At 31.8% G+C, this 18,858-nt stretch overlaps 2 protein-coding genes across 6 annotated transcripts in view; one reads left to right on the top strand and one right to left on the bottom strand.

The window, feature by feature from the left end:
- The window catches only part of LOC118200269 (receptor expression-enhancing protein 1-like), a 42,477-nt gene extending 40,428 nt beyond the window's left edge, over window positions 1-2,049 (top strand). Inside the window, exon 9 of the mRNA XM_085810133.1 lies at window positions 1,000-2,049. Within this exon, the coding sequence (XP_085666259.1) occupies window positions 1,000-1,041 (42 nt within the window). The 3' untranslated portion in view covers window positions 1,042-2,049. The remainder of the gene's footprint in view (window positions 1-999) is intronic.
- An 8,372-nt stretch (window positions 2,050-10,421) lies between these two features.
- The window catches only part of Utx (Utx histone demethylase), a 356,173-nt gene continuing 347,736 nt past the window's right edge, over window positions 10,422-18,858 (bottom strand). For all 5 annotated transcript variants that reach the window (XM_035356392.2, XM_085809088.1, XM_085809087.1 and 2 more), the window contains one exon: window positions 10,422-18,398. In XM_035356392.2, the coding sequence (XP_035212283.1) occupies window positions 18,372-18,398 (27 nt within the window). In that variant the 3' untranslated portion in view covers window positions 10,422-18,371. The remainder of the gene's footprint in view (window positions 18,399-18,858) is intronic.

The following is an 18,858-nucleotide window of genomic DNA, read 5'->3' as shown; positions in this document are numbered from 1 at the left end:
CAGGCCATCAAAACGCCAAATTGTTGTTGCCAAAATAAAAATAAGAGTAGCATTAATGCAACAGAAATTGGTGTCTGGCATTTCACTTTTTTATTAATTTCGTTGGAAAATATTCCACCTGTGTTACCTGCTTGGCAACATCGTCATCCCCAGTGACATGTTTTAACATTACAGGATTTTTTTTTCCATCATTTCAACTTGCATATAGATTTTGAATTTTAGGTAGATTTTTGAAGGAAAAACACTATTAACTTATGCACAGATCAACTTATATTCGGTAATATAAGGTAATAGTGAACTGTTTACCACAAAATTAATATGATGGCCAACATATGTAAATTAAATGTAGCTTTAAATTGATTAATTAGTTTTTAGATGAGGACTGAATTGTAGCTACATTTTTTTCCCTAATGCAGGTTATAACTACACACATTTATAATGGATTTTAAGTAAAATATTAGATAAATCAATAATGCAGCATATTGACAATGTATGTCTTTTATTCCTATTATCATTACCTGTTCTAAATGTACAAAGTAATAGAAAATTATTTGTATTTCATGTATTACTTTGATAATCAACACAGGGTTTGAAAGTTATATGTCTAGTATAGTTTAAAAGGTACTGATGATTGAAGGTTTACATTAATTATGTTAAAAAAGTGTTATAGTAAAGTTATAGTAAATCCTTTACTTTATAATTTTACTTCAGAAATAAAACTGCTTGTTACAGTGCAAGCCTGATATCAAGCCAAATAGCTGTAGTTTGGCCGTGTCTGTTGTAGAAGTACAGTTAAGAATTGAAATAAATGCAAGTTAATACAATAAATGCATGAGTTAAAACTCTTTACAGAATTGTTTTTGCTGCTTATAAAAAGGGATCCTTGATGTCGGTTAACATGCATTGAATTTTGTCATGTATTAAAATGTTTGTTAACAGTTCTGAAAATTGTTTTATTACTCACAATTAATGAAATGTAAGTTTTATATTTATTTTCAGGTCACAGGAGTAAGAGAAAGAAGAAAGAAGATTTTAAAGTAGAAAGAAAAATAATCCAGTTTTCAGTTTTAAACCAAGATTTCATTTTTGTTATTACATTCAATTGTAATTATGACATCTTGGAAAGTGTTTACATTTGTGATAAATAGGTATATATTTTTTTTCCTTGGAGTCGTTTTATAAGGATTACGTTTCTTATATGGAGAGTCCTTAGTTTCATAACATTATGAAGGTCCACTTGAATGCTATACACTAATTTTGTACCTTGTCTTCTCATAAAATTTGTAATCTTAATTGTATATATATATGTGTGTGTGTGTGGTGACTGATATAAGATATTTGTGTGTGCATACCGAACTTGAGCTTTCTTACAAAATATATATTTATTATGACATACTTTGTATTATAAAACTTTTGAATACTCTTAAATTTATTTAATGTATCAAAGTTAACATTGTAGTTATTCATCCACGTAATGTGACAAACATATCACTTTGTCTAATACTTTAAGTTCGGGAAGGAATGTTTTTATAATAAATATTCAGTTTTACGACCGCCGCTTATTTTCAGTTCTGGTTGCATAATGAGAATGCTGAAGTATTATGATATGCGAATAAATTACTCTTTTATTTTATAGCCCCCTTTTAAATGATAAAGAGTATATATAGAAATATTTTCAAGTTCAATTGTGGACTGACTTACTCCCTAATGTGCTTCATAAATTGTAGACTTTTTCAGCACATAAAACTAGTCTTTTTATAGTTTCAGGGTGTGGTTTTAAATTTTTAAGAAATCTGTCTTTAACAGCAATTTTCTAAAACATTGTAAAATATAGAGATCTCATTCGTGTTAGGATTTTCTCATTAGATAGTGAAGTAAATTTTAAATGCAGGTTTGTGTGTGTGTATTTTAGTTTATTACTCTTTTAATAAGACATGTTCTGTTTTTAATTTTTGCTATATGTGATGTGAAAAAGATCTCATATTTTTAGATTAAAAAAATAATATTTAGAAAATGTTTAAAAAAATAATGTAAGTTTTGTGAGAGATGTTATTTAATTTTGTGTTGAATTAAACTCCATGAAACCTAAACCGATTTTTGTAAGTTCCTATCCACCTCAGTTTCATAAGTATTTGAAATAAATTTTTGGAAAATGTCAAACGTGTTTATTAATATTTTTTCTCATCTTGCTCTGTGGCATAATTCAAAATACTGCTAACCTCTTTGATGTCAAAAGCAAGTTCATTTTGCAAGCAAACTATATGCAAGAATGGTCACAAATTAGTTTATGTTAGGGATATCTGTCCAGATAGACACAGGTGAAGCCTAGTCATGAAACAGAATTTTCCCGTAATGTGCACTAATTATTTACCTCGTCCTTAAAAATACACTGGTTATCATAAATTAAGGAAAAATCACGATTACTGAAAAAGTTACATGTAGAATTTTATGATACTTACCCACAATATACAACACATAGTAAGGTATCAAATAACAAGAATAAATTAACAGACAATTATGGTAGTATAGAAATTAGCACATGTATAAAATGAACAAATCGAAGGTGTCAGTTTGCTATAGGAAAAGTACCTTCAATATGGAATATTGTCGCCTCTAGAAGCAATACAGCACATATAGCGATGTATGATGCTTTCAATTATGCGGTCTATCAGTTCCATAGAAAGCGAGAGCCATTGCTCTTGCAAAGCAGTTGCAAGCACGGCAAGGGTCTGAGGGGGCGGATTGAGAGCAGTTAGATGTCTCTCTAAAACATACCAAACGTCCTCGATAGGATTCAAGTCCGGGGATCGAGTTGGCCACTCCATGCACGTAATTCTTTCCTTTTAAAGATAATCATTTACGATGTCCCTGTGTGGTCTTGCGTTATCGTCCTGTAACAGGAAAGCATCACCTATTGCCCCGGCACATGGGCGCACAAACGCATCAAGGATGTCATCTCTATAAACCGGAGCATTCACGATTTCCGTTGGAAAGACATGGAGGTCTGTGCCTCCACCCAAAGAGATGCCACCCCAAACACAGACACTGCCTATTCCATATGCATCTCTTTAATGGATGTTTGACAGATGATAACGGGTTCCAGGTTCTCTCCATATGAAATAACGCCTACTTTCGCTTTCTAGACTAAACCTAGACTCATCCATAAAGAGAACAGACCTCCACTGATCAGGCGTCCAGTAGACATGTTGTCGTGCCTACTGCAAACAGTCCTTCCTATGGCATGACGTTAGCCGCACGTAAATGGCTGGTCGCCGCGCATACAGGCCACCTTTATGAAGCCTTCTATGCACAGTTGACATTGACACCAACCTTCCAGTGGCTGCAGCAAGGGAGGATCTAAGAAGAGTCGGAGTAGCGGTTCTATTCCTGAGTGCACATAATGTCAAATATCGGTCATCAGCGCTTGTCGTAGCAGTTGGCCGTCCTTGGCTGAACCTCCTAGATGCCAAATCTGTGGTTTGGAATTGCCTCCAAAGTCTATGAACCACAAAAGGACTCACATTTAGCCATCTGGCCACTTCTGCTTGACTTTATCCTGCCTCTAGTCTGCCAATGACTCTCCATCGTAGTTCTGCAGGCAAATGATGCCTGGAGGTCATTCTTACGAATTAGCTATCTCAGATTTCTGTTGTCACTATCACAGTGAAATATGTGGGCTTGCTCTCAAGCATGGACTTTTATTCTCCTTGCAGATGATGTATTCTGAGTGCAGCGTCACTAATTTGCATATTGCAGTTTTATTCAGTTACTCTTACATGGCAAAATATTCAAATTTTACACGGTTTGGCTTTTTTTTTAGGGAGTTATCTCTATTTTTGTGATTTTTCCTTAATTTATGATAACCTTATCTCTATTTTTGTGATTTTTCCTTAATTTATGATAACCAGTATATAAAACTACTGCTTAAACTAATTGTGCTTAATTGCATAATTTTCTACATAATGAAAAAAAAATAGTTATATAATACAGCCTTACTTATTCTATAGCTCATTGGTAATTTTTTACTGACATAGCTGTTCCCAGAAAAAAAAAAAGTTTGATAATTTCTTTTTAAGTTAAGAAATAGATTCAGACCTAACGTATTTTAAAATGTGATTGTGGTGATTAAAGCTTTTAGTTAGTTGGAAATATGGATATTAGCACATTAGTTTAGAAAATAAAACTATCAAAGGTGATGATTTCGAAAGTGCAAAAATGCTGTGTAGAATGAATGAAAGTTTACCAGTTCCATGTTAGCTCACCTTTATAAGTACTATTGATACGAAAGGTACAAGAAAGATATGCTTGCCTTGTTAGAACATTGCAGCAGTTTCAGTGATGCTCAGTCACAGCAGTAAATCATTGCTTTGCTGAAATGAACCATTGTACAAATGATAATATACATGCACTCATTATTAATCTGCTATCACTACAAATGAGCCCCCCTACAGAAATACTGCTACATAACATTACTCTAGATAGTGTTTGTTAAAAATTAAATTTGAAGCACTAAATAGAAAAATGTAATGACTCGTGCATTTGTAAGGATAATAAAGTATCTTGTTTGCTGTGCATCTCTGTCCTGATTAATAACACAAAAAAGATACACAAAGTGGATATAAATGCAAGAAAAAAAAATTCAAAGCCAACAATTTTAGAAGTGGAAGGTTGATGTCAATCTACTGTGACTGAGTGCCATTGAAGTTCTCGTGCAAAAACAAAACAGGTAAATGTTTTTATTCTAAAGTTATTAAACATATCAATGAAACTATTAAATGTATGCATGAAAGCTTTTAAATGCATCTTTGAAAGCTATTAAATGTATCAATAATAAGTATTAGTTTGTAAAAAGGTAACTTAAAAGATGTCTTTTCTTGGCAAGAGATGCAAAAGCGATCTAATTGAACTTGCAACGGAAATTGGGGAAACGGCTCCACCACACACCATTATGATTATGATTAAAACATCATCACTAATAGTAAAGGTTATGACTAACTATTTGTAAAACAAGTTTTTGAAAGGATTATTGAGGAAAGACTTAAAAAAGAAAATGAAACACATAGAATTAGAAATTCAAGAATGCAAAAAACGAATAAATACAGTTAAAAGATTAGGAAAAACAAAAGATTTTTGAATTACGAAAACTAACTTTTAAATGAAAATAAATTAATGTCAACGGGAAGTAATATAACCGCATGAAAAAACAAAAAATGTATCGACTTCAAAAGTCTTGTGCAGAATTCGATTTAAAGGATGGATAGATATCCTCATTCTTAATAATATTTTAACGTCGGGCCAAACGAATGAAAATTGTTTTTCATGTATTAGGACTTTTACCTCTCAAGATCACACAACTGATTGCCGGAGAATATGAAGAACAAGCTAATGAGTATGTGTTTGTTAAGAATATATTATTGAAACATTTGAAGCCCAGGAAAATTTTGCCAGAAATTTGTTAATCATATTAGGAATTTAAAAAATACATGGACAGATTTTATTTTTGAAATTTGTAACTATTTTAACGAATGGTTAGCAGGATTAAAAATAAAATATTTCGATTCTTTAAAAGAATTAATTATAGCAGATCACTAATTCAGAAGTCAAACAACAATTAGTATTTATTCGGTGTGTTATTGTGTCTTAATTATAACAGATCAGTTGAAAAGACAGGTTTCGAATTCTATGAGGGAACATTTTATTGATTCATGGCCTACATATGTAAACGCAAATGAATTGGCTGAATGCGAAAACGTTTGATCAGGACTAAAAATAAGCAACGAAAGTAAAAGCAGTTCTAAATTATGACCTTGGGATGATTCTAAAAACACTCCGAGAGTAATGAATTCTAGTAACTATAATAGATTACAAAACAGAGACATGATGAGATGGTATAAGTATTGCAAAAAAGACAGTTTGCCGATGCATTAATATAATGAAAAACTATTTAATTCTCGTAATAATCAGGTTGATCCCAAAAGTTTTTCTTCTCTTTGGTCATAGTTTAAAAGATATCCCTATCCCTGCAAAATTTGTGGATTGAAAGGCCATTCAAAGAAATGTTGCTCTAAGAATAAGAAAACTACATTAAACATGCATGATTTTTCTGTGGCATCTGATATGTACTTGAGGAATACTTTAATTAACAATTCTTGTATTATGTCTTCATTGATTGACACATGAATGTCATCATGTCTGTTTAAAGAATCATCTGTGAGAGGCCTGGGAATAAATATTTCATCTTGCAGAAAGCTATTTGGTTTCGGAAATCAAAACTCCGATAAAAAGTCTTGGTGCAGCATTTGTGGATTTAAAAATTGATGACGTAATGGCTAAAGATATTCTAGTATTAATTGTGCCAGATTCAGCTTAGTGGTTGGATGAACATTCTTAGATGTACCACATATTGCATATGCTAGGGTCGGTGATACCTTTCATATCAGCTATGCAAAAAATTATCCATTTATTGGGTTAGATTGCACTGGAGAAAATTCGTGTATTAAATTACAAATGGATGAAACAATGGAAATATTAAATTCTAGCCCAAATTTTGTAAACGTAAAAACTGAAAAACAAGTATCCTATCTTGCGACAAAGTATGAAGTTGACCATACTAATCAAAATTATATTTGAAGCAAATGCAACGAGAACAATGGCTTACACCGCCGCATTGTTAGTAAGACCCATACGATTGAATTATGGAATATGATGATCACTTTCATGCCAGACGCAAAGCTGATTGTCCAAAATGCTTGTATAGAAAAATACCAACTATAAAGCAATTTCCAAACCGAAATGATCTATCAGACAGCACTGGTTAGGAATCTGATTATAGTCTTGAATATGTCTAAGTTGGAGTGCCGTTCATACCCTGAGGGAAATTTTGTAACAAGGAGACGTTATCGTTTCTATGGGATGCGCAAAAATGAATCAGATAGGAAAGAATATGGAAAAAGGTTTTTCTGATAAAGCACATTTAAACTAGGGATGAAAGAAATCTGAGGAATTTGCAAGAGAAAGAAGGTTTAGGCAGCCAGAAATTGTATATTCAGCCCACACGATGAGTGAACATAAGTTCCTGCAAATGTCATCTTATTCGGAAACCAAGCACTGAGAAGTAGAATATCAAATGCCAAGGGAAAGTTAAAATTACTCAAGCTGAGAGTAAAGAAAGGCTATTTAAAATTGTTACCTCATTAATGCTGAAATAAGTAAAAGAGTGGATGGCAAATAAGATGAAGGAGTACTATGAGAAGAAAAAATGCTGAACTATGACTTTTGAACCAGGTGAATTAGTGGTTGTTTGACAACCATCGAAACCAACAGACAAACCTATAAAAACTCAGATGAAATACAGAGGACCGATGATTGTTACAGAAGTCCTCCCTAATGATACTTACGGAGTGACCCAACTGGAAAAAAAAAACGGACTGTATACAGCAGTCCACGTCCAGCCCAAACTATCACACCAGGTGCAGGGCCACTATGCCAATATCGAATGCAAGCAAGCAACGCGTTGTCTCCTCGGACACTTCAGACACGTATACAGCCATCAGAATACTGCACGTAGAACCGGGACACGTTTGAAAAGGCGACATTCTGCCACTCTTGTACCCAGCTTAATAATGGTCACTGTGCTGATAGTCCACGCTGTTGCAAACGCCGACCCACCCTACGAGTGGATACGGGGCGTGTTGCAAACATACCCATTTCCTGACTAGCAGTCCATGATGTGGTTGTACGGTTTTGCAGGGCTGACCTCGCAATATGTCTATCCTTTATGTCATGAGTTATGATCCTCAACAATCCATCAATTCCATATTCACATGACAGTGGTCGGGTGTCGATGAGTGCGACCGGCGATATCGCGGAACAATAACTTACACTTTCGATAGGCAACGATACTGCCTTTAACAAATTTTGAAACTTGTTAGTAAGCATTTCCTCTTCGTATTCGAGGCATAACATGATATTCTGAGCAAACTTCGACCTTACAAAGCACTTTCCGAATGAGAAATCCACCACACAACTTTTCTTTTATGCAGTGCTTTGGATGTCATTTTTCCTGTGTCGTCTAAATGCGCTGAAATGCTAAGAATTAGCATATCCCAAAGTCGTCTTCCTTTCATGTTATTTTGACATTCATCAGATCATTCTTTCCTGGTACTGCAATTTTAATGGCCAGCAATGTAATATTTGACATGATTTGATGCATTTTGCAGTCATCATTCAAATTAGGTTGGCTTGATAAAATTTTGCAAACAGCTTCACCCCCAAAAAATTACATCTGATATCTTAAAACAAGAGTAGAAAGATGCCTTTTTTATTTGCATATAATTTTGATACATTATCAGAACTTCAATCACATCACAATGCTGTTGATATATTTGCAAAAAATGCTAAGAAATTTGCTAGTTACCAACTCAAATGTGACCAAGCCAAACTTGTTTTTAAAGTCTTACCGACTTAGCAAAACATAGTGTAAGAATGCTGAAGTGATGAAAAACTCCAACATTTCTCACTCCTCTCGAATTAGATTATGTAAAAGAACACTATGGCTATCTATCTGCCTTTGAGAGATGAGACGTCTTGAAAGAGGGCTTCTGAACCCATTAGCCGCTGGTGTTGCGTTGACGCAACGGTCAAAATAAATGCGTATATAAATATAACTACCTAAGATATTTTATACCAGCAGATGATTTTGTGTAGGGAATGTTATGAAGATTATTTCTGTAAAAAAATATTTGCCTTTAACAATCATTTTGTTTATAATAATTAATCTCATACTTTAAGCAAAATTTTCGACCGGGTATTTTTGCTGAAAATATTTAATGAAAGAATCGTCGTCTTTATGAGTGATCTATTTTTAGTCAAGGTCATCGTTTATCAGAACATTACATCAGTCAGATGTTTGTATTTGTGTTGGGAAGAAGGGAAAACAGGTAGTTAATCTCCTTTTTCACTCATTCCTTTCAATGGTCTGGTTGTTTAAAAATGCCTAGAACGAGGTATTTTACATTAGAAGAAACCCTTCAAAGACTTTTTGATGAAGAAACAGATCATGATAATGTTAATAATGACCAGAATGAAACTGATATTGTTATTGTTCCCCCACAAATTGCAGAAACTAGTGACGAAGAAGAAAGGAATAGCAATGTTTTAAATAATGATAATGATATTTTAACAAATGATACTGCTGGGGAAGTTGAAATTCACGTAAGAAGCAAGTTTCAGCCTTCTGAAAGCAGTTATAGTCATACTAAAAATTTAAAAAGCAGAAGATTGAAATCTTGAAGTGGATAGAAAAGGATCTGTTAGTTTATGTCTCAGGAAGAACATGAAGAAAGCGATAGAAAAGAAATTTTATAAAAGACAAAATACAAGGTGAAACTAGTGCACCGATTTTCATTTTGGTTTAGACATTTACTCTCTTCTCGTTGAACAAATATATACGCTCAGCAAAAAAAAAAAAAAAAAAAAAGCCCAGACTTTATTGCATCTGAAGCTTATATGAGAAGATTTATTGGAATATTATTGCTTACAGGATATCATTCTTTACCTCAAGAAAAAATATATTGGTCTTTTGATAAGGATATTTCTGTTCCTGTTGTACGAGAATCGATATCACGTTTGCAGTACACGAATAATGAAGCCGAATTTGCATTTGACAATACTGATAAATTATATGAGGTGAGACCGTATCTAAACTTATGCAAAGTATGTAATGTAGCTTTACATGATTGTAATCAAGCTTTTCATGCTTGAATCTTTCAATTGAAATAATCTGTATTTGTAAAAGAAATACAATGTATATTTTAATATTAAATTAATTACAAGTAAAGTGATTTGCAGATTTATAAAACTTTATACAGCTAAAAAGTAATCCTGCACTCCACTCAAAAGAAACATCACACGAGTACAATCCTACTCACTAAACATCCATAGTCCTATTCCGCTGACGTTGCGTGAATGCAACACTCGCGTTTTCCACAGGTGAGAGCATTTTTTTTTATTTTCAATGTAAATTTATGTTATAAATGCTTAATTTAATATTTGTTATTATTTTCATGAGAAAAGAAACATTCCTTGTAGTTTTGGCGGTTAATGGGTTAAGGGAAGCTAGCATGTATTCACATTAAGCATGGGGCAAACCATCAGAACTTCCATGCAGCCAGCACATTTGCTGAGAGGTTAAACAATCAAGTCAGGTGAAATTACTAGCATTTGCTGCCTCTCCCAATCCTCCTGTTAAGAGCTCTAACAATTAAAATATTTACCAAAAAAAGATCCAACAAATAGGCATGCAAGATTTTTGGCATAAAAATTGTGGAAAATTCATACGTAAGTATTCTGATTTATATTTTCTAATTTTGCTTTATTTTTTAACAATCCAGATTATGTTTTAAAAATAATGATACTACAGATTTCCTAAAACAAAATTTTATTCTGATTGACACAATTTCTTAAATACAAACAGGACAGTATAAATAGAATGAACAGAAAAACAAAGGTAACTAAACAAGCCTTTCTGATTTATAATCAGTATGAATTATCATACTTTTAACACAAAACATTTCAAAACAAAGTTTAAAAAAATGTACACACCTATATAAACAATTAAGAAACAATGAATCACTTTTCCTAATGTGATATGAGGTATTCAAAATGCAATTTACAAAAGAAATGTTCCTGAGTTAGAGAAACTAAAAGTAGAATCCATAAAATTTTACAAATATGAATTTTATATAACGGGTACATATTATAAATGAAATTCAGAAGCAGACATAGATAAAATTACCATTGTATTTTCTCTTGGCACATGAAAATAAAGAAAATCTTGGTTTTGTTCATGTGAAGTGAAGGCAGCTGACATAGAAATATTACAGTGTGTTTCCAGTTGCGGTAGTAGTAGTTATCACATGTTTGGTTTCTTGGCAGTGTTAGTTAGCAATGAACACAGACATGGTGTCAAGATTAGATGGCAGTATATCATTGGTGGACTAGAATCTGTCCACAAAAACACACCTCTAAATTTGGTGCTTTGAAAAAATGCTGGTATAATATGATTATGATAGTTCATTTCTCAAATCTTTACACCTTGCACTACATGTGATATCATAGGATCAAACCGAATCAATCTTTTTGCAAGACACTAAATTAAACATATAAAGCACATCTTATATTGCAGTAAAAACCAAATATATTTGACCTAGCCAATAATTAACGATATCTACAGCAACAATTTTCAAATTCTGTTTTAAATATTTTCTCTTTTTTTTTCCCTACACTTCAGCAATATACATGTAGTCAGTAAACACAAGATATAACTATACACCAACATAAAAAAGCAAATAAGATTGTTTACCTTTGTGAACTACTACAGAAAGTAGGAGATATTTAACTGAAAGAAAGCACTACGAATTTCTACACAAAGAGAAAGAATTACAAAGCAGGATGTTTAAATAGAAGTTTTGATTTTCGACAGCCATTTTTCTCACATAAAAGAATATTTCAGTACAATCTCTTTAAAACAATTTCAGATTCCCTAAACTCTAAAACAAACCACCTCATGGTATTTAATGCATATATGAGGTAAGCCAAACGTAACAGTTCATTTCTGAAAAAGGCCTCAGTATCGCCACACACGCACACACACACAAAAATTAAATTTCATTAATTGAACTAATATATATTTTCTCATCAGCATGCATCTAAAACAAATCACTCTATATATGATATATTTGTTACACAAGAAAATAGAAAAGTTTAATTTAATTTAAATAATTCTCTTGCACCACTGCTGCAAGGAATGAAATTTGAATTTAACAAATATTCTCTATTTGTATACAGCAAATATATTAACTTCTTTGTAAACCATGCCAAGTGAAATTAAAATGTTAAAAAATACACGAAAATAATGAATAAAATTAGGAAAACAACCATATTATAAGACACACATTAGAATACTGGATATTCATTACATAACAGAATCCTTTAAAAAAAAAAAAAAAAAAAGTACATGCTAACAAATAAATTAATTATGGCAGAATATTAACTTTAATTCTACAGGCTTATTTCCCTCCATTACAGATTTTACTCCTAAATTACGATACTAAAAAAGGAGATCATAACAATTACAGCCATCTTGAACTGAAACCATACATAAACTATTTTAAAAAACCAATTAAAAAATTTCCAAACATGCTTAGTGTCTTCACCCTCCTTTTAAAATAGTTAAATACTTCATCTATGCTTGGATTGAATTGTAAGCATTAAATTTCACGGATTCTGAAGACAGACTACTAATGACTTATTTGCAATGTTATTTTAACACACTTTTATATTATATTCTACATGCAATAGCATTAAAAACATATTTTTTTGGTCTTAAAAATGCAGGGAAAAAATAGCAGAGATAAATTCCATTTACAAATTTTTTTAAAAAAAGTGATTTCAAAAATTCCTTCACCATGTGCATGCTCTTTGTAAACTATTTATTACAGCCCTGCTTTATTTATCAAAATACTATATGCAACGATTTCTCTATATACGAGCAAACAAAAAGTACAGAATGGCATCACAAGTGACTAAAATCTCAATAAATTTTGCAAGGACAGACATTCAGAGATTTTTCATTTCATGGGAGTAAGACTCAAGGAAAATTCAATATATGTTATGAATTTGTATACAAGACTTTCCTGCCTTTAATAGCACTTTAATAAAAATACCCATATAATTATGAATTACAGAAATGATAAACACTGAAAAATCAGAATAACACTCTGATATATACCTAAACTAAATATAAAACCTATTTTGTAAACAGAATTTAGGAAATTTCTAAACTGTTTAATATTAAGTCAAACTTTATACACAGCACTTAATATCAAAGGACAACTTGCATAGTGCTTTTTTAAATAACTTTATTAAAAATTAGTTTGACACTATATTCAAGGAGTGAATTCTTTAAACACTTATGGGGTGGGTACTATCTATTGTATGATAAAATATAAATATGAAATTTAAGCTTCAAACAACTGCTATTTTCTTATACAAAGAATATATAAGACATGTTTTAGCAGCATAAAATACAAATGCTCTTGTGAGTTGCTCACACATCTTTAAAAATATAGATTTATAATAATACATATTAAGTACAGTAAAAGCCTGACTATCTATAATTGAATTAACCGGAAAGCTTTAGTAACCGCAATATTTTGAAATGGAGGGGATGCTTTAATGCAAAATTAAATAAATATTAGACTTGTAACTTTGCTACAGCACAAAAAGGACTATGATTTGAATCAAACAAAAACTGTTGTCAAACAGTGCAATTTAGAGCTAATAATGGATAAGCATGACATACTGCTTTGGCCTGTAATGTAAATCCAAATACATTGGTTTAATTTTTGCAAAGAGAAAGTTAGTTAACTTCCGTTCATCTTTTAATTGCATTCTAGAGGAAAAAAAGATAAAAATTTAGGACTTGTCTTGAACAGCATGCAGTAGAGTACTTGCAAATTTTAAGGATGCTGAATCAAGATAAGTGCAACAGAAAATGGATAAATAATGGCTAAGCAACATAAAAAATATTACAAGCAATTTAAGTTTTTATATGTTATGTCTGCAACTTGTATATACTAATTAACTAAATAACAGCAGTTTGTTCCTTCAAATTTCTGCCCGAGGCAAGTTTGGTGAGATCATCTCCAATTTTCATTGTTGACAGAATTTTATGATCAAATATGTTTCACTTTGTTATTTACGTCTTGAATGCCCTTTTTTACTCTGACAATTTCACATAATTTAAAAACAGGTGCTTATGTTTCAAGTTGATAACAAATAAAATGACTCCTTTTATAATTTCGGACCAGAATTTTTCTTTCCATTTATTTGATTTTCCCACTGAGAATTGTATTTTTTACATGCCGAATCATCTGGAATTTGAGATTTTCAGAGTTTTCTGGATAGCTGAGCTTTTACTGTACCTGAATTGAAGGCAATCAATTACATTTACTTCGACTGCAAACTGTTAGCTATCCTACAAAACCCTTTTTTAAAAAGTCAGAGGATTTTTAAAACAGGCAAATTTAACTTTAGCTATATGTTAATTTTAGCACTTTCCTTGCTATATTTTGAGCAAGTCTGATGCACGCTTCTACACATAGCACAAAAATTCTGCATTGTTCTTTAGAGATCTGTGTTATGTTGTCCAAAAATACAAAGGGTGCTTCACTACAGTAAAGCCTAATCTTATGCCAAATTTGGCTTAATTTTGAATTTAATATATTTTTGTACACTTGTTATTAAGATTTGCTACTATCAATAGCCTGGTGGTGTGATTTGGCCACAATTAGGCAAAATTAATGTAATGACAAAACAAAATGCACCTAATTTCATGACGCTGACATCCAAGATTTATCATCTATAATGTCACAAATTTAACCCATTCAGGATGGCATAATGTAGAACTGAAAATCCTTTGAAGACTGCGTGTCATATATGTATCAGTCAACAATGTCAGTAGCAGCCAGATGATTCACTGGGGTATTTCTGCTTGCACTGATTTACCAGACGGGTGTATCATATATGCACTTTCAAATATACATGTTCCTTTACAATTTTTTTAAATCACTAGACTGCGCTTTGTATCCACTGCAGTTAGTTTATTTGAACCTATACATAGTGGACTTTTGTCCACAAAGTACTTTTTAATTCTAGCGATTCTTTTATATATAACAGCAAGACATATAAAGTAAACAAAACACAGCTGATGGGCAGCTGTGGTTTCCATATGATACAACATTGAACAGTTTCAGATGCTTCAAATTTGTCCTTCGTTTTTTACCTATGGGAAGACTGGGAAAGCAGCTGCAATTTTAGGAATTACTACTTGTATTCAGCTTGCATCCTCTTTAGATAGCAGATCTAAGTTTTTGCATCAGTTAAAAGGATTAAACTAAGATTGTGATGTCTAAGAGAAAAGTTTTTAATAGAATTATTTTCACTATTCTGACAGTGAAGACTCTCTAGATTTAAGTGAGAGTAGCAATTTGGATACCGAAATTTTGTCAGAGACTGAACTGGAAGCTTGTTTTGCTTTCATCTCACAATAGAGAACTGCAGTGGACACTTCACCAGACTGAATCTGTTAAGGAATTGAAGCCACATGAATTTGATGGAATTGCAGGAGTAAATTTAATCCAAAATTACATGAATGAAATTGATTTGTTCACTATTTTTTTCAATGATGATCTAATGAATATAATAGTTGAAGAAACTAATAATTTCTCTGACCAAAAGATGAGTGAAAATCCAACTTCTCAAAAATCAGTTAAGTTTACTCTTTACAAAGTAGTTTATAGATGTGTCTAAAATGAGGAGGTTCCTAGGATAAATTATTTTAATTGGAATAATTATAAGCCCCGACCTCAAAATGTATTTCACAACTAATGAAATGCTAACACCACCATCTTTCAATAGAGTGATCTCTTTGAACAATTTTCTGAATATATTATGGTTTCTGCATAAAATAGAAAACAGCTAAATTGGAATCTCTGACCGAAAACTTGCAGAACAAATTTAAAACAATTTATACACCTGAACAGAACACATGCATTGACAAGTCTCTTTTAGCATGTAAAGAATGTCTTGAATTCCACCAGTATTTCACTTCTAAAAGGTTCAGTTATGGATCAAATTATAAAAACTTTGTGAATCAAGTTCCGGATATGTCTGAAATTTTTTTTGTTTACTGCAGCAAAGACACAGATTTAATGGCTATGGTGAACGAATAGTGAAAACTCTAATGACAGATTTACCTGGCAAGGGATACAATTTAGATCACTTTAACTCTCCATCCCTTGCTGAATATTTAAATTCAGTCCAAAAAATTATGTGTGGAACTGTTTGTACAACAAGAAAAAGAATGCTGAAAGATTTCCATAAACTAAGTTTAAAAAGAAGAGCTCGATACAATTCAGAGAGAAAACATAAATGTGACTGCTTTAAAAAAATAAAATGTTTTACTACTAACTGTTATACATGGTCGAGAATGGGTGATACAGGACAACTCTTGCGGATAGGGCAGCTTCCGACCTGAGGCTAAGTGCCACCCCTACGCTCTTACAATCTACAATGTTGCGACCCCACAGAGCAAGGGCAGACAAGGCAGTACCCGTACGGTCCCTGCCGAGCCTTACTCTGTCCCAAAAGCCCTCAGGCCTTCTGTGAAGTCTGTTGTTATACCCCCGTGGTTGAGATTGCCTAGGTACAGATCCTGAGTCTACCCTGGGGGGAAGGGGAGGAGAGAACATTCTAAAATGCAGATATAGACTATAATAAAAATATGAGTGGTGTAGATATTGGGGATCCAAGAAATTATTCTTTGGTCTAATACATATCGCTTTGTTGAAGACCAAAATGCCAATGTTCTCTATGACTAAAACTCCATCTCCAAGGTGGGTTGCGGCATTCCATCATATAACAGGATTAAATACTGATGCATATATGATACACTTGTTCGGAAGGTTAGAGGCAAAACCTTAGTTACTTTTTATCCCACAAGAAAACATCTGCACTTTACGAGTAATACAAATTTAGATCAACACTGGACTAACATTATGTTCTTCACTTTTCTTATACAATTAAAGAATAAATTACAAGAACACATGCATTTTTTTGGGGGGGAAAGCTAGTACAAGAAACTCATGATTAATTTCCCCATTCATCATGAAAAATATAGTATATTTCAAATCTTACATATTTAAATAAAAATGTAGAGCACCTAATAAAGCAAGTAATATGGTATATTTTGAAAAAGTAAACATTGTTACAAACTCCATTAACAGATTTCGATTAATTTTTACCTAAACATCACTTGTTGAAAGAAAAGAGGGCAGACACCCCCCCAAAAGGAAACGTCATGTTATGACAGTACTAAGGTCATATCACCTACTAATTGCAGATGTCTGAAGCATATACTAGCTGAAATATATTTCATAAACAAATAGACCAAAAATTTTCTGAGAATTAGCATAACATTAGTGCAAAATAACCAATGCAAAATATTGCAAATAATTATTATTATTAAACTGAGAAAATAGGAAGCAATATAGAACAACAAATAGTATAAAATATTAATTTAACAGCAATGATACAAAAAAAAATCAATTTTCAACTGCAGTAGCTTTAAAATTCTTAATTGTCTTAAAAAAACTAACCATACATAATTTGTATCAATCCATACTGTGCAAACATATATTTAATTTTATAATAATGAATAAAAATATGTGCAAAGAATTTGAAATCCTACTAGAAGTATACACATAATTAGAATAATATAAAATTGTTGGCAGATGCTATTCTCCGAAAGAAATTAAAGATGAAAGCATTGCAAAATACAAATGATAAAATGTGTCTACGTTTAATCAGTAACACTCCAATATGCATAAAAAACTGATTCAACATCTGTTACCAATACTCCTGACAACTGTGCATGAAAAACAATAAATCCATATATTTTAATTTAGAATATTAGCATTGTGTATTTGCCAATTGAATATTTAATTGGTGAACAATATAGTATTTTAAATAGTTTTAAATTTTCAAACATAAATATCGAATGGTGATTCTTCATATTTTTATTGTATTATTTTTTATACACATGATCAGTATTTTAAAAAAATAAAACTGAAGACATTAGGTCAAACTGAATTTTACAACCAATGCTGACAAGCTATCGCAAACCATAGCATAACTGCAGCAAGCTTTCGAAAAACATTCTTTCAGAACTTAAGAAAAACATATTTGCAAACTTTACACCTACTTTCCTTTCTTATTACTGGCTTACAAAAGCTTTCTTTACCTCAAATTAACTTCAGTCTCAATAACAATGAATAAATAAATGGTTAAAACATGAGACCGAATGCGAGTGATTAATTGTGTATTAGTAAAAAGTTCTATACATTCTCATATTATGCACATAGCTTCAGCAATCAACAAGGACAACACAAGTAACGTATTTACATATTAACTTCTCTCAATACATTATATCAACTTATCTACAGTACTTTACCCAGCTGTACAATATGTTCATTGAATTTTAAGCAAGCTAATGTAACGGTGTTCTTTACTTTTAGTGCAATTTACATATTCAGAAACTGTACAAACGTTAAATGCTCATGGCAACTGTGCAATATCTTTTCTTTTTTTTTTTTTAACAGATCAAGTAACAAAGGGCAGCATTGGTGAACATTTTGTAATAAGCAACAATAATACAAAAAAATGATTGTATGATGGCAGCTATGCTTATTAAAATGGCAGCTATGCATATTTATGATATCTGATGTCAGTTTCAAATTTGGAATGGCACCTTACATTGAAGTACTTGAATGGGGAACCTGAAAATGGGAGAAATGAGCAATCAATTCTGCAGGAAAAAAAAAAAAAATATTGCAAGAAAAAAATATGCACAAGACATAATATAATTAAATTTACAATACAAATTAATATGAACTACAAAGCTAAAAAATTCAAAAAGGAAAATCTTTTCCAAACAACAAATAAGCTTGCAAATCTTTAAACTTAGAAATATGCTTTAAAACCTCTCTAAGATCTTGACATTCAGAAAATTTTGGTCTTCTGCAGACAATGTAACCTTAAAGGAACATTATTATTAAGGGTGTTTATTTTATGATGTCAGTTTATTTAATGGTGTATTTATTTTATGATGTCAGAAATATATGTCACTTGGTCACATATGTGAGGGTTTTTTTTTAATGGAGTTTCTCTGTATCAAAATTAATAAATAAATAAATAATACAACACAAATTTAATGCACCACCAGATTTCTAGATGTTT

Source organism: Stegodyphus dumicola, chromosome X2, assembly GCF_044657685.1.
Source record: "Stegodyphus dumicola isolate Sdum_Otavi_A_Nest chromosome X2, ASM4465768v1".
NCBI classification, from domain to species: Eukaryota; Metazoa; Arthropoda; class Arachnida; order Araneae; family Eresidae; genus Stegodyphus; species Stegodyphus dumicola.
The sequence above is the reverse complement of the archived record's forward strand: the minus strand, read 5'-3'. Positions and strand labels throughout refer to the sequence as shown.